Source organism: Centrocercus urophasianus, unplaced genomic scaffold (genome assembly GCF_019232065.1).
Source record: "Centrocercus urophasianus isolate 14NV4802_14NV808 unplaced genomic scaffold, USGS_Curo_1.0 seq_18, whole genome shotgun sequence".
Classification (NCBI taxonomy): domain Eukaryota; kingdom Metazoa; phylum Chordata; class Aves; order Galliformes; family Phasianidae; genus Centrocercus; species Centrocercus urophasianus.
Genome location: NW_024884733.1, coordinates 6,976,830 through 6,993,820, shown reverse-complemented (window position 1 = coordinate 6,993,820; position 16,991 = coordinate 6,976,830). Strand labels below are relative to the sequence as shown.

Sequence of the window (16,991 nt, the reverse complement as noted above, 5' to 3'; positions counted from 1 at the left end):
CGCTCGTGCCCGCCGCCGCTCTGACCCGGAAGTGGTTTATGCTGCTGACCCGGAACCGCTCGTCGCGTTTGCTTCCCGCTCCCGCCCTGCCTCACCATAGAGATGCCAGGTGCGGCGCGTGTCGCGGGGCCTGCCGGGAAGGGAGTGGCGCGTCTCGGCCTCGCGGCGTAGCCGGCCGGCGGCACCTACCGCCCGAGGGCAGCACGCGGGCTGCCGCCATGGCGGGAGGCAGCAGCGCCGGGGAGTGGTGCCTCATGGAGAGCGACCCGGGCGTCTTCACGGAACTCATCAAGGGCTTCGGTGAGGGAGCGGAGGCGTTGCGGAACCTGGAGGGGCGTTGTTGTGTTCTAGGCCTTACGGCGAGCAGGCCCCGCCGCGTGTCTCCGGCTGCGGCAGCGCTCGTAGGGAGCCGCTCGTAGAGAGCGGGCGGGGCTGCGGGCTGTGTGTGTGTGTTTGTGTGTGAGCTATGAGGAGGGTGGCTGGGGAGCAAGATGAGCGGCGCGACCGTGCTGCTGGGTGACCTGCGAGGGGCTGCTTTCAGAACGCTGGGTTTTATGCGGATTTCCAATTATTCTGTTCAGCCTATTGCGGTTACACAGCTAAGTCTAGTTTTACTTCTGCGTTTGTTTAAATAATGTGTTAATCTTCCATTTATTTCTTTTTTTTTGGGGGGGGGGGGGGAAGTTTTTATAAAACTGCTTTGTAATGCTGTGTATCCTAAAACGCAAGAATAACCACCTAATTTACAATTTATTTACACGCTTTGATATCTGTTTGTCCCATGGTGTGGATCCATGTTATCATAACAATCTCTTCCAGCATTTGAAGATCAGAAGGTAATTGAATTTCACTGAGCTCTTGGTGAAATCACTTAAATTAGAGCAGGCCTTAATTTGGTCCTTTCCATCTGCTGAAATTCTGTAGTTCACACAAAAAATAAAGTGTTGCACTTGGCATTTAAAATGTATCTTATAACAGTAGAAGGAAGTTAGTGTGTGAGAAATGATTCTCTTGAGAAGTTTATAGGAATTAATGAGCTTGGCTGTTCTCGTATGCTGCTGTAACCCACAAATCATGAAGCTGTTGCTTATGACCAGTGAGAGTGAAAAATAAAAACTTGGTGGATGTCTACAAAGAGAAAATAGAAGGAAATGAGACTAGATCTGTTTGGGTAAACAACTGTTTACAAGGATGGATAGTGATAAGACAAGGGGGAATGGTTTTAAACTGAGACGGAGGTTTAGGTTAGATATTAGGAGGAAGTTTTTCACACGGAGGGTGGTGATGCACTGGAACAGGTTGCACAAGGAGGCTGTGGATGCCCAATGGAGGCATTCAAGGCCAGGCTGGATGTGGCTCTGGGCAGCCTGGTCTGGTGGTTGGCGACCCTGCACATAGCAGGAGGTTGGAACCAGATGAGCATTGTGGTCTTTTTCAACCTAGGCCATTCTATGATCCTATGATTTTTTTATTTTTTAGTTAGTTACATCCATTCTAAATGCAGTAGCTAAGGAAACTTTTCCTTTTTTTTTTTTTTTGCAGGCTGTAGAGGAGCACAAGTAGAAGAAATATGGAGTTTAGAACCGGAAAACTTTGAAAAATTGAAGTAAGGAACTTTCCTTTCTAAGTTGTATGTTTTTTATTTATATTTGTGTGAACTGTGCAAGAAGCTTGTCCTAAGCTTGGGTGGTGGATGTTCAGTTTGCACTGATTTACATCAGGGTTTTGATTTAATCAAGTACTTCACAATTAAATAACCTTTTATTAATGCTTTGTTTCATTAAGTAACTTTTCTGTTTGTGGGTAGAGCTGATAGTAGCAGCTAGAACGTGAGAAGAGTTTTCTAATGATTTTAGCGTTGGTTTGCATTGCATCCTTTGAGGAGCTCCTCTTATCTTTCAGTATTTTAAAAGGAGTACTGAAACTTTCATTCCGTTTCTTATGTGTGATCAATAAATAACTATGAAAATATTACCCAGTTGCTCATAGGTAATAAAGGGTGTTTTGCACCTATTATCATTACAGTGACCAGAAAAACTGGTCTTGACTTGCTAAATGCAAATTTCACTGGAATTGTGCAGCTTGTATGGAAAGAAGCCTTAAGTACGTTCTCCGTAATTAAAAGGCTAACTGAAAATTGCAGTGCAAGCTCCCTGTGTTTATAAGTAAATAATGAAGAGGGTTACTGTAACAGCATACAGTTAAACTATCATAGGTGTATTAAAAAAAAATTCTAAAGCCAGAAACACCTATTTTGTTAATGGTTGTTCTGTTTATTTGTGTTTTTTTTTCCTATGAATTTGATATTTTAGACCGGTGCATGGGCTGATATTCCTTTTCAAGTGGCAGCCAGGAGAGGAACCAGCAGGTTCTGTTGTTCAGGATTCCAGACTGGATACAATATTTTTTGCTAAACAGGTACGGCAAGTTTGGTGTTTTTGTTAGAAATGTCATGAAACAGAGCACTTAATATGGAAAGATAAGCCAGCTTTTTATTTAAATGTACACAGCAATTAACACTTTTCTATGTGAAGCAACTTTGACAAATCTTGTGAGATGAGATACTATATCTTAGATGGCTAGGAAAGCAAATCTGATCTGCCAAAGCAGACAAAAACATAATGAGGTATTGAGAAGTAAAGCTCTTACTTATTTGCCATCCCCATCCTATAAGAAGTAACTGTTCTGTACCATAAGGAATTAGTTTTCAGCAGAAGAAGTAGTGTATTTGTTGTTTTATATTTGGTTTGTTATTGTTTTTTTCTTTGAAACCACTTTCAAAATGTTTGTTTCAGGCAAGTTCTTGTCTCTTGTGTTTCTCAAATGTTTTGCAGTTAGGTCATTATAACTCTAGGATAACACTTGAAGATTTTATGGACTGTTTTGGTCTGTACGTTTTAAGTCCGAAGTATTTAAATCAGAAAGTTTAAATTGAGTTACAGGAAAAATAAGTGTTTTCTGTTTGTGTGAAGAAATCTCCACGCACTCCTAAGTGAAAGCAGAAATGTGAAAAACAACAGAATCAATATCTGCAGCTCCCTGTCTTTTCTGTTTGTGTACTTCTATTAGGCAGATAATTGTCTTCTGTTAGTTTTTGTTATTTAGTTATTTGTATGGGAACTGTTGAGTCACAGCCTGAAGCACTGATTGAGCACCTGGGGAAAGGTGCTGGTCAGCCCTGAGAGCACAGGTGAAGGCAGTTCAGCTGTGTGAGCAGAAGAGGTGGAGCCTGTCTACACCTCTCTTAGAGCTCATTTAAGGGCTGACTGCCATTGGGGAAGGATCTCTGCTTGGAGATCCCTTCTTGGTGAAACTTTCTGCTGTGAAGCTGTAATCTTCTGATACGGGTGAGCAATCTTCTTCCCTTCCTTTGTAGCACCTTTCTGTTTTGCTGGTCCTTCTGTCATCACACTTTTGTTGTAATGCCTTTCCCCTCATATTGGTCTAATTGCTACAGTTACAATCCTCCTGCCTTATTGTTTCAGACTGTCATAAGTGACTTTATTCCATGGTTGATTTTATTATGTAGCTATTCCCCTGCTGCATGTCTTGAGTCCTGCCAAGCAGTGTCCATCTTAGGACATAACAATCTGCATCAGTTTACCTTTATCTTTACAGTTTCGTAGGTGTCATAGGCACTGTTTTAGTTTATGCTTTCTGAGTAATTAAACACTGCTAGAGTTCAGTAGCCTGTGGCTATAGAGTAGCCTTACTGCAAGCAAGGTCAGCAAAAATCCTTGATGCAGCTCTCAGAGTAGTTACTTGGCAGGAGGAAATGACTGACGTGAATCTAGAGAGGCTCCTTTTTCTCAAGTTAGAGCGAGTTTATCATCATTCAAGATACTTCATCTTTTTTTTCCTTTTAGTAAATGGTCCCTGAAAAGTTTCCAATCTTTTGTTTGCTTGACATTGTCTGCTTCCCCCTGATACTTCTCTTTTTGAAGCATTTGAAAATAAGAGTCTAAGAAGGGTCTTGAGCTTTTAATTTTGTGTTGCAGAATGTGTTTCAGAAAATCAGGATAGTGTTAGGCTTGGTAACAAAAACATAAAAAGCCATAAAGCAAACAATAAAAAGCTTTGTCTTCTAGAGTTCTTTGAAACGTTTGTATTTTACTTTTTTTATTAAACCTTAAAATGTTAAAACTTCATGTTGTGAGCATGGAGGTACTTACCACATCTTCACTTCACCTGCTCTCCTAGAACCTGTTGTCTTGTAAGGTAGATTTGCTGGAGTGAATCATTAAGCAATTTCCAGAGATGTTGATCTGGTGATTTGCTGTTGATAAGAATATAGGATGTTCAGGTCCTGCAAGCCTGTCTCCTTCAGATGCATGATTCTGGCCATCTCTTGCAATGGCTCACGTGCTCATTGAACTTCCACAGCCAATTCATCTAACTAGCAAGCAGTTTTCTATAGATTTTGTGTATTTTCTGGTTTAATCTCCTGCCACTTTGTGAGATGAGTTTGGTCAGTCAGCCTGTACAGGCCAGAGCTGGTAAAAGGTAAGTAGTGGTAATGGGTGACTTTGTGGTAGTAATGATATTACTGTATTTCTTGAAACCGCAGTCAGTAAATCTTGCTCAGTCATCCAGAAAGGAAGATTGACATCAATATTAGATATTCCTATTGTAAGACTCCTTCTATGGCTATCACACGGCAGGGTTTATGTCACTTCTCTTTTTCCCTATGAAACTTAAAGGCCAGTTGTGTGGTGTGGCTTAGAGAGGGAGAGCTATCTTTCAGGTTTTTTTGTTAGTAGCATTTGTAACATCTGAGAAAAAATGATTGAAATACTGTCATTCATTTGTGGGATGGAATGTCAGAATCCTGGATGTCTTTTTTGGTTTAGTGAAGATTTTTGACTTTTAGTCTGTTGATCTGTATCTCAAAACTGAAATGATGCCTAGCTCTGAAAAATCTCAGGAAACCTATGTGACACTTCTTTTTTTTTTTCCCCCTCCTTATACATTATTTTCTTTTAAATGTTGGCATCTGAAGAGATCTGATATATGCCATCCTACTGCAGAGAAGTTCTAAAGTGAAATGCTGAGTCCTTTCTGAGCAGGACTAAGTAGCTGTTAATACAAAACATCAATTTAGTGCAGAAAATAACTGGTGTTACCAGCAGTGTAGCTCTGTTGCACTTTGGTGTTAATTAAATATTACATTTCTATATTTTTGTTTTTCATTTTGGGGGAAAGTATCAAGTGCTATAAACTCTAACACTGCAAGAACACAGCAAAGAACAAGCTTACAAAATTGCATTAAGAAACTGTTTATATAAGAAGCTTTTACATGCTCATGGTTTGGTCTTACCTATTTCCATACCAATACGGACGCTGAATTCTAAAATGTTGATGTTGTCTGACATGAAATCATGAGTATGTTGGGAGGGAGGGAGGAGTTGAATTTTCAAGTCTGTTGAGTCTGCATGCTTATTAAAAGGTTTTGGTTTTTTTTTTTTTTACTGGTCAGTTTTATGCACACTCATCTTAAATTTGGCCTCCCTGTTATGCCTAGGTATGATTTGGTCCTCTATTTGAGGGCAGAGAACTCTGGATGATCTTACATACCCTTTGAGCTAGGATACCTAGGCACAACGAGGTGAGTTAAGGGTCCAATTTCAGCCTTAACTCTGATTTTCCTGATTTCTGTGTTGCATAAGTAGGCCCTTGCCATTATTTTTTCATGCAGTGGTTATGTGATTGTACCACTCAGTGTGTTTAGCTGTTGTCAGCACTGTTTAGAATAGCAGAGTAGTCAGTGTAGAAGTGAAAGCATCTTCTGACAGAAGATAAGGCCATTGCTGTAGACTTTCTTACTAGGATTTTCTTACTATTCTAATAACTCCTTCAGATATTACTACTGAAATGCTGGCATAATGCCTTTATTTTGTGCATTGTATTTATTTTATGCTGTATTGTGATGGTAAACGTTTCAGTTGTGATAGTAAAACAGTAATTTAACCAGGGAGGAAATCTGCACCTGCAGAAGCAGGATCCTATTAATGATACTGTTAACTAACAATCAAAGTTTTCTTGCTATCTTTATGCCACTAATTGGAGCATATTGTGTGCTATTTTATTTTAGTGTTTTCAATTCTACAGTTGTCTACAAACTCAATTCTTCTGTTCTTTGACACTAACAATTTTGGTAACGTTAAAATGGACCAAATATCTATGTTAAGGCTAAAGTTGAGATTACAGATAACATCATAAGAGGTGAGCCTACAGTGTACCTGATCAAAATCAGAAAAAAGATTTTCAGTAATGGAATATAACTATGGGAAGATCATATATATATAATGATGAAATATATATATATAATGATGAATATATATATTTATTTTATTCCAAAGGATGACTTGAATAGGAATTTTAAACAGGAATAAGTTTCAGAACTTAGTCCTAATGCCCAATTCTTTTATACTGGGCATTGTGAAACCCACTGTTTTGTAATGTGCTCCTTGCTAAGTGAAGTCTTGTAATCTGTCAGTTATATTACCAGTTACAGCACAAGGCTGCTTAAAGGTGTTGTGGTTTTGTTTGTTTTAAAGCTAGTCCATCAGCTGAATGTAATTTGTGACCTTAAAGTAGTGCAACCTTAAACTGATCCAGAAACTTCCAACTGTTTTTTTTAGACAGAGGTGCCTGCTTATGAAATTTTGAGTCGTTAGTGAAAAAGTGTAACAAAATAACATGTTCAGGTATGTCCTTCCAATAGTTTGTTGTAAGCTAAGCTCTGCTTGGTGATACAGCAGTATTCTCCTGTGTTGGAATCTGGCTTCACATCTCACTAAATACACAGATATTTCTGGGGGTTTCAAAAATGTGTGTCTGCTTTAAGTTGGAATCCTGAATAATAATGTTTTAATTAATGATTAAGTCCTTTCCAGGACTTCCTGGATAGAAAATACTCAGGCAGGTGTTGGGATTTCTGGGCAAATGCAGAAAATTCTAAAAATCAGGCTGAAAATCTTTCTAGGACAATCTGCATATACTGTCATGCAGTATAAAAAGAAGTAGAAAATATTTTCAGTGTATGCTGAGACACCTTAAGTCACAGAAATATGTTGGAAATTAAGGTAGATGAGTATCCTCACTGTTTCTCCTTAAAAGCATGTGCTGGGTGGCTGTGTAGCAATGTTGGCCTGGCTGCGTGCACTGATAGAATACTGTGCTGTAACAAGCCTTGCACTTGTGTACCATAGGTACTAAGATCACTTCTTCCCTCTGCCATGGTACTTCTCTCACGTCACCTAGGTATGGGGATGTCACAGAACTGCAGGGGTTGGAATGGACCTCAAGAGATCAAGTCCTTCCCCCCAGAAGTCCTGCCTTATTACATCTGCTGTCTGCACAGCCTTCTGATTCACACACAGAAATCTTTCTGCTGCTTTTTCTTCCTGCCTTGCAGTTCTGGAGAGTGTTTGTAGTTCTATAATATGTTTCCATTTCAGTAACACTGGTCTAAGATCTGCATTTGTTCTGTGTTTTGCAGCAGTAAGACAGGATAGTTTAACATTGCTCTTGTACTCTTAAGCGGGTACTTCATAGAGTAGTTAGAATACAGAGTTTGTTTATGCTGAAAGGCAGATATTGAATGAGGCCACTAATCCATGTTAAGCTTGTTTTTGCTGTTATTTCAAGCTCCTTTATCCCGCTGATCCAGTTTCTGAGCTGATCTGCCTCTGGACTCAAAACCCCTCTCTTACTTTCCTTTCCCTTTTTGAATTCACTGTTGGGTTGGTGGTCTGTCTGAGCACCTGTTGTTCAATCTTGATTTTTCAGTAAGGATCATCATACAGTGCATTCTCTGCCTTCCATGTTCTTTATTAGATCCTATTCTATAGGTGGAAGTTAGCTGTGATGTCCCTTCATTCCAATAGCATGTTCTTTACCACAGGGATCACTACTGTCCTCTCTACCTCTTCTGCCTTTCTCTGTCGGCTTATTTAATACCATGATTGTGCCACTGTTTCAGATTGGCTCTCTGTAACGCACAGGAGATCTTCCTGCTTTCATCCCAAAGTGCTGCAGCCATGTCTGATACCACTCCCAAGTCATACGACAGGCAACTGTCAGTTTTTACACTATAACAAGGGAAAGAGTCCTTAGATCTTTGGAATTATGTCATTCTGTTAGGCTGTTATTTAATTTTGTTCTGCTACTGTTCATTGCTTCTCTGCCTTAGATTGACTCCCCTCTGTGCTCAATTGTTATATAATTGTGTGAAATCCAACCATTAGCTTGCATGCCTGCAGTCCATTTAAGTTTCCTCAGTTTCTATAATCTATTCTGACTCGTGACTATAATTTAAGACAACCAGATTTGCCTTAAACTAGGAGGTGTTTTGTTATTACTTCATGATCTGCACTACGGAGACCTAATCTGAATACCATGAAGTGTATTTAATACAGCATGTAGTGCTAACATAGTTGGATTTCTTTGAAGATGAAAGAAATTGATGTCTCTGAAGCCATTTCTGGAGTAGGAATGGTAATGCAAAGGATTGTGGTGGTTGACAGAAAGGCAGACACATGACCTGGTTCATTCTGTCCACTTTTGATGTCTGTACTACAACTGTTTGCAATCAGTGAGAATTTGGTTTTGATTGCAAAAAATTGTTTGTTGGTATGAGGGGAAGTTTCCTTTTTCCTCCTTTCTTGTTGGAAGTGGTTTTGCATTCACACCCCCAAACTGATTTTCACCTTTTTACACAAAATCAGCATAATTTCTGCCGGTCCTAATAGTTACCATCTTCAATTGCAAAATAGTCTCCTGGCTGAAAAAACATTACTTTTCCTAGCCTGCAGCTCCCTCAGGAAAAAAACTGAGATGCCTTGTATTGTAACCTCATAACTTTATTGTGTTACAGTCATCTTTATATTCTTTTATACTGTATTTTAATGTGGATATTATTAAAAAAGAACAAAACGCATTAAAGGCAGTGCTGAAATATGAAGAGTTTTGATTGTGTTTTCTGGCAGTGAAATATTAAACACAGATTTAACAAGGTGATTTAAGAAACAGTTACACAAAGTAGTAACTTTGATTCAAAAGGGTAGAGTATAGCCAAGTAACAGGGGTAAGATCTAAATTTTCATATGGCTCTTTCTTCATCAAAACAGTCTTTAAAAATATAGTCTTTATATCTCAAAACACCTGTAAGTTTTATTAGGATAAAACCTTGGAAATTTGATATATTTTAAGAAGTTACGCAGGATAAAACATATGTGTGTATATAGATCCTGTTACATGTTTTATTTCCCCCACACAAATGTTTTTGGAGGCTCTTAATTGCTTTAGGAATTCTGATCATTCAAAAGAAACTCTTTGCAAGGATGACTTTTTTTTTTTTCTATAAGTACAATATAGTCTGAGTAGTTCACTTTGTATGCTATTTTAGTGGGATGACCAATAAAATCGGTGTGTTCTCATTTGATTTGTCCTTTTATGATTTAATAAAGGACAAAAAATGGAAGTAGTGAATCAACAGAAGGACAGTTTCTAAGCAGAGAGTGTGAAATACTCGTTTAGTCAATGAATAGTGCACAGCAGCCACTGGGTATTCATTTTAGTAGTGCCTCCAGCACCTGTGCTTCTGTGGCTGCTCAGACTGTGTTTGCTGGCATATTTTTAGAGTGAAGCTGTAATGTGACTCAGCAAGGAAAGTGTTTGTCATCAGAAGTGTTGCCAAGTCTGAATTATACTTTTGTCACCAACACTGAGCAAATTATCAACTCTTTTTTTCCAGGTGATAAATAATGCTTGTGCTACTCAAGCCATAGTAAGCGTGTTGTTAAATTGCGCTCATCAGGATATCCGCCTAGGAGAGACTTTGTCAGAATTTAAAGAATTTTCACAGAGTTTTGATGCTGCGGTAAGTGCCTGCTACTCCCTGTATTTTAAATAATCAGGCTTTTTATGTGTAGGCTTACCATTCAATTTTGTTACTCAATTTCAGATGAAAGGCTTGGCACTAAGCAACTCCGAAGTGATTCGACAAGTTCACAACAGCTTTGCCAGGTAGCAGGTGTTTTACATGTTTTCCAGCTAGGATGGATTCATGCAGATTCCCTTTCATCTGATTTATTGATTTATTTATTTTTACATGTTCTTTGCAGGCAGCAGATGTTTGAATTTGATGCAAAGTCTTCAGCAAAAGAAGAAGATGCATTTCACTTTGTAAGCTATGTTCCTGTTAATGGACGGCTGTATGAGCTGGATGGATTAAGGGAAGGACCAATTGATTTAGGTAGTGTTTTGTTTTATTGTTAAAACAAAGGATGTTCAGAACTTCCTGCAACACGTTGGTTATGTGTTGTTTAAAGAATAACTTATAGATTCCCATAATATTAAGGCACATACTACTTTTTGCAGCAATTTATATTGTTGTATTTTTGTTGATCAGACAATCCATTTTTCCTCCTTCTTTCTCTTCCTGTGTAAGAAAACAGGTTGTTCTCTACAATGTGTCTTCAAACAAGTGAACACAATATTAGAGCTATGTAATGCTTTTGTTTTTCCTTGGTATTTGTACTATGCAGTCCCTTTGGCTAGAATTTTTCTGCAGCATTGTCTTTTGCTTGTGATACTGTCAGCCAAGGTAACAATTCCCAAGTCATGCTTTCAAGGATGTGGTTTTTTTCCAAATTGTAGTCTGTCTTTCTATTTTGTAAGAGTTCCTGTGCAGGTGTATATGGCTGACCCCACACACATGTCCACTATGCGTCTGACACATAGTGCCCTTGCTTCCCCATGTGTAGCAAATAATTTCCAAACTATATTAAAAGATAGCTAGTTCTAGCTTAGTTTTGCTCTCTTTTAGAGTTCCTGTTTCATATCTTGTAATCTTAATTTGTGGTATGTATAACATCTTGCATCTTGAAAGCTCTGTGGTACCAATCATGTTTTTGCACTTCCTTTAGTGTCTTCTGTATGTCACAGTGTTCCATACTCTGTCTCCAGTGCCTTTTCTCGTTCTACCTGTATGGGAACCGTTGAGTCATGGCCTGAAGTAATCTTTTTTTAATTTGTTTTTTTCCTAGGTTCATGCAATCAAGATGACTGGATAAGTGCTGTGAGACCTGTCATAGAGAAACGGATACAAAAGTAAATGATTGTGATGCTTTTAAAATAGAACTCATTACGTAGATATATCTACGTATGTAAAAAGGAAAAAAAACCAACACAGTTATTTTTTCTTGATTTCCTTCAGTTAAAGGCTTTCAACTGAATTTCTAAGGAGTGAAGCTTGTGCATCCCTTTATGTGTATATCAGTGTGTGACTTCAGAATTGCCCAGCATGAGCCAAATATGATGAATAGCTAAGTCTCAGATATGCTGTGCTCCAGTGTGGTTAGTCAAAGTAGGTATGTGTAGTGAAGAGAGATGCTGCTAGTACTTTGAAAAAAGAGCAAGATTTAATGTGTTAGGTGGCTGTGGGTCTCTGCAAGTGAAAACTCACGTCTGTTACCATTGATAATGTTTGGGTGTGCACTTATAATTGAAAACGCCAGCTAATAAATACATCTGTATAGCTGGTATTTATAGGAAATTAACCTTAGGTATATGGCTTGGTGTAGAAATTTCATCTAGAAGAATTAATCTAGAGTTTCTTCAGCTTCACAGCTCTTACTCCAAGGCGCAGCAGCACTGAAGTTGTTAGAGTCGATTTTACACAGTTTTTAGGAAGTAACTTTTGAAGTCATCTACTTTAAGTCTTTCATTTGATACGACAAACCTAACTGCCAACTCACATTTTCAGGATTTATGCTCTTAAAGGGCTGCTAGTCTTACTGCTGAATATATTTTTCACATCCTGTGAGTAAGTCTCCAACACTTTATAGCCAGTAACAATACTGAGAGTGTACGAGTATTGCATGCAGTATTCTTGTGCAGTTTTTCTTGTCAGCCATGCCCTTCTGGGTTTTGTTGTCATGGTGCTTTTGTGTTGTTGTTTGCCTTCCCTTTCCCCTTTGGAATATAGCTTCAAATACTTATTTTTTTTGTGGTAGCATACAGGAATAGTAGTATCTTGGGAGAAGAGATTATTAGAAGTTACAGTTTGGGAAGTGCTAACCTGAGGTTTTTATTTCATGGCAGAATTGGATCTGCAGCACAACTTGATTTAATACAACTCTGTGTGTTTCCCCTGACGCTCCAAGAATGTATTCCCTTACAGTGGAAGGAAATCCTGAAGAAGAGTTTTGAGTTTTTTGTGTAAAACACTGATTTTTGAAAGCTTTTTGTTCCTTCTTGTTCTTCTTACAGATACAGCGAAGGCGAGATAAGGTTTAATTTGATGGCTATTGTATCTGACAGAAAGATGATATATGAACAGAGAATTGCAGAATTACAGCGACAACTTGCAGAGGTAAGTCATGGTGTTTAAATTACTGGATTAGATCTGTGAGAACAGTTCCATGTCTTTATTATTCACCAACTTTGTTCCTTGCTTCAAATGAAGCATCGACTAAAAGGAGGAAGGATGGATGATTACATCTGTCCAGTGCAGTGCCACATGGAGATAGGTGTTGTAGACCTAGTTAGTTTTCTGAGCACTGAGTACAGGGCAGACACATCATTGTGACCGTCTATCCTGGCTAATATGCTGTTGCAATGGAACTATATTTTTCCAAATTAATGAAGCTAATCCACATAATCAACTGCAGAAATTTCATAAATAAGCAAAATTGATTTTCTTCTGCTGTAATTGGAATATTCAAACAGCAAGACTTTTTTTTCTTTGTTTAAATAAGAGGAGTGCATTAACTTTTTCTGTTTTGTGCAAGGAGGAACCTATGGATACAGATCAAAGTAGTAACATGTTAAGTTCTATACAGTCAGAAGTTGCAAAATATCAGATGTTAATTGAAGAAGAAAACCAAAAACTAAAGAGATACAAGGTACGTTACCTTTGCTTTTTTGATCCAAATATGGGCACATGGCAAGGAAAAGCCAGCTGTTATGTCTGTGGGAGGCTGCTGAAATTAATCTGTAGGAATTTGGGTATTAGAAATGTAACCTGTTACAGCTTTTGATGTAAGTTCCTATGCCATTCCTGAATTTCATGTGAAATTTCATGTGTTAATCTTAGTTTTTTGCTGAACTTTCATACAAGCTTTTCCAGCTATCACTGTAATTAATGTTCTTTATTTTTTAAGCCAAGTCAGGAAGTCTTTGGACTTCATGTATAGAGCCCTTCTGTGTTTGCCCATACATCAACTAATCTGACACATAGATATTGTGTTCAGTGAAGAAGCTCTCATAGGATGTTTTAATTGTTTGTTTGGTTTTTTTTTTGTTACAGTTTACCTGTTATCTTTTTCTTAAGCAAATAGCAGTGTAGGAACGACTGATGTGGTTTTCATTATCCTAAATAAGTATTTTATTCAAGTGTACTGAAAGTATGTCATCTTTTAAGAGGGCGTATTACATTAACGACAATCAGATATGGGGAAGCTGCTCTGAAATCATCCCTTATAACTTTTTGATGATTCTGTAATACTTCTCACAGAATGTTTTGAGAAGAATTAAAGTTTAGAAGCAGGATAACCAATTGTTTCTTTTTTTCCTTTTTCAGTAAATGATAATTTGGTATTTATCTCTACTGTACTTGTGCTAATTTCCTTTTCAGTGCTGTAAAGTGTTGTGGCTGCCTATTCTGGAGTAGTGTCGCTGCATTATGTTCCATAGCATCCAGAAACTATACTGAAGTAATGAAAAATGTATGCACTTCATGAAGCATGAGAATAGGCAAAACACTGAAATAGGGAGGCCAAAAAATGCTTAAACTTCATAATTGTATTTTGAAATATTATGGAAACTACATAGAAGTCAACTTCTTTCTTCAAGTTATCCACTTGGGGTCCTTAAGGAGAGTTTGTGCCTTATACACTGAGTTCATATGACCTTCATTTTTTCACTGTGTGCTCAAAAATTTGACACGGACTTTATTTTTGAACTGGCTAAAATGTAATTAAAAAAAACTCCAATGGAGTCTTCAGAAGAAAAGAGAAAATCCACTTTTAGTGATACAATAATTTTGTTAATTTATCTTTATCTTAGTTTTATTTTTTGTTAATTTATCTTTATCTGAATTTTATCTTTTGTGAATTGTCTTTAGATTGAAAACATTAGAAGAAAACATAACTACCTGCCCTTCATCATGGAATTATTAAAGACTCTAGCAGAACATCAACAGTTAATACCATTAGTAGAAAAAGTGAGTATTTCTTGCCTGAATTAGAAGTAACAATGTATTACTATAACTTTTCATACATTCTACTTGAAAATGTGGTCTATTATACAGGCATGGATTTTTTTTTTTTTTTTTTTTTAATTAAAATTGGTTTGGCTGGATGGGGCTTTGAGCAACCTAGTCTATAGGCAGGAGTGCTTTCCACCAGCAGGGAGTTGGGACTAGATGATCTTAAACGTCCCTCCCGACCTGAATCATTCTGTGGTCTTGACAAACCCTATTTAAATGTCTGTGAGTCCCCGTGTCTGTGTTCAAGACTTCCTTTTGCCAACCTGGGATCTGTTAAGACTGCTCTATTGATGTATTTCAATATCAACACTAGGTGGCAACCTGCGCACAGAGTTCTGGTAATTTAGAGGGCTTGAAATTTTCTCTTCATTGTCCTGATGTAGATTCACTGCTTCAGTTGCTTTCTCCTTTGTACAGTATGTAGATATTAATGTTGATTTGCTATTAGGATTTAAGCATCTTCAATGAAGTTTGTCTGTCACCTTGGCAAGGTCATTAAACGTTATATATGGCTTTTTAAGTACTTGGCCTGAATTATAATGAGATCATAGGATCAGCTTGCTTATCTACTTGTGCAGTAGATAATATTCCTAATTTTGAACTCTAATTGAAGAAGGTCTGAATGTCACTCTGCTGGGGGGAAAAAATGCTAAATACAAGGGCTTCTCTGAGAGTAATGTCTTCTGTTTTATTATGTTGGCTCGTGACATTGGAGGCAGATTTGGAGGTGTGGCAGTACAGGCTAAACCTTGCTAGTATTCCATTACGTGTTGTTACCACATGACAGATGGCAGCAGAGGGACAGTCTGACAGAATGATGTCTGACATGGAAGTGTGTACAAAGCAAAGGTGTGTTATTGAATTCCTCCAGGCAGAAAATATTGTACCCATTGACATTCACCGGTGCTTGTGAACACTTATGAAGACCAAACAGTGGATATGAGCACAGTGAGGCAGTAGGTGGTTTGTTTCAGTAGTGGCAACAGCAGGTCACCTTTGCTGCCACAGATTTTTACAAGCTCTGATGAAAATGCATAGCTAATGGTGGTGGCTGTATTGAAAAAGAGCATTTTATAGCTGAGAATTTGCTCTATCGAATAAGGTTATTGTGGTCTTTGTATCTGTTGTGCCTTTCATGGAAATAAATAGGAGGTGTTACATTCAGAACAACCTGTGCATTATGTGATGTGTACATTCTTTTACTTGAGCTTTGAGGAGTACTTTTGTAGACTAGTAGTTTACTGTAACATAGTAACTGGGGGTTTAAAATGAATGCTTTATTTTGTGTGTTACATTCCTTATCAATTCATAGAACCGCTCAGGTTGGAAAAGACCCTAAAGATCATCGAGTCCAACCATGAAATTGATACAGGTTATAAGTAATCTGCAAAAATCTTTGCTAGGAACTATTCTTTTTTCTACCCTATTTATGAAATAATAGTAAAGCTACAGTACAATACTTATCAAGTGTCTGAGTTGACATGTAATTTGTTTCCTTCTGTAGTGTTTCTGTGTAGAAGGCTCAATGTTATGAGCAGTCAGTCAAATGTACAAAAGGTAGATCTTGGTATCATCTGAGTTTAACAGTATATCCCTTTGCTTTCTAGGCTAAAGAAAAACAGAACGCCAAGAAAGCTCAGGAGGCCAAGTGAAGATGGCCTTGCAAAATACATACAACTATGTGCTTCTGAAACTATTTTCATGACAACAAATAAAACTTTTCATAAATGTTAAATTTTGTCCATCGCACGTTTGACAATTGTAACAGTTTGTCTTATGCTGTATGCACGGGTCTAGTTTTTTTTTTTGCTTCCCTTGCATCTTGTGCATGTAGTACTACTAAGTAATGGTTAGGTTCTACTGGTCAAATTCCTTATTTAAGTCCGATTTCTGAATGTTTGGAAAGTGGGCTTAAACATGTGCAAGGAAGATGTACCCGTTTTGTCCCACGTGAGTATATGGTAATGATGCAAATGCTGGAATTTAAGTCTAAGCATGAGCTTTCTTTGCTCATCCCTACTAACAGTTGTTCTGAGCTCATCCTCGTTATCCAGTTGTTCAGTGACATGCCCTGTGTCTTTGTTTTTTGAAGTCCATGTCTAATTTTTTACAAAGTTGAAAACTACAAATTTAGCAGTAGAAACATTTGCAAAGACCGATGTATAATCTCAGATCTGCATTGCTTTAGTAGAAAAGAAAATAAATATTCCCATTTTTATTTTGGCAAACTTTCTTCCTGTGGTATTTTTATTGTTGAATATGATAACTGAATGTGTGTGTTTGGTGGCCCTGCTAGGCAGGGGGGTTGGAACTACATGATCCTTGAGGTCCCTTCCAACCCGGGTGATTCTGTGATTCTGTGTGATAACTAAGATGTATTGGAGGTTGCCAGCCTTGTGACTGAGTATCTGCATTGAAGTTTTGTTTGCTGTTGTTTTGGGTGTTAGCACTGGATATAATCTTGTATGTTATTTCTTCAAAACAGTACTTTTTAATTGACCATAGGAGGTAAAAGGAAATAATTGTCAGAGCAAATGCTATAGTGTAAGAAAAAACATGTAATAAGGTTCTTGTTCATAACATTGGAGTGGAAGACACTTGACCTGTTTTCCATGGACCAGAGGGAGCGCAAAGGCTTCTGCTTTCTTAGCACTACCCAGTTTCCACTAAGGACAGGCAAACTGTTTTGGTAAAGATAGCAACAGGTTGTTGTGAC

The 16,991-nt window shown here is 37.9% G+C and overlaps 1 protein-coding gene across 3 annotated transcripts; it reads left to right on the top strand.

Annotated features, from left to right (window-relative positions):
• Positions 1-178: 178 nt before the first annotated feature.
• Positions 179-16,503, top strand: UCHL5 (ubiquitin C-terminal hydrolase L5). 3 transcript variants are annotated; one of them, XM_042819810.1, is made up of 11 exons: positions 179-300; positions 1,543-1,606; positions 2,313-2,418; positions 9,758-9,883; positions 9,968-10,029; positions 10,128-10,258; positions 11,052-11,115; positions 12,277-12,379; positions 12,801-12,911; positions 14,132-14,230; positions 15,883-16,503. In XM_042819810.1, exons 1-11 carry the CDS (start codon positions 219-221, stop codon positions 15,925-15,927), a joined length of 993 nt encoding a protein of 330 aa, XP_042675744.1. In that variant the 5' UTR covers positions 179-218; the 3' UTR covers positions 15,928-16,503. The 3 variants fall into 3 exon arrangements, with proteins under 3 accessions (XP_042675744.1, XP_042675743.1, XP_042675745.1); XM_042819809.1 differs by having other exon boundaries at positions 181-300; positions 12,798-12,911; XM_042819811.1 differs by lacking the exons at positions 179-300; positions 1,543-1,606 and adding exons at positions 5,522-5,605; positions 6,642-6,707 and having other exon boundaries at positions 2,359-2,418; positions 12,798-12,911.
• The last annotated feature ends 488 nt before the right edge of the window (positions 16,504-16,991 follow it).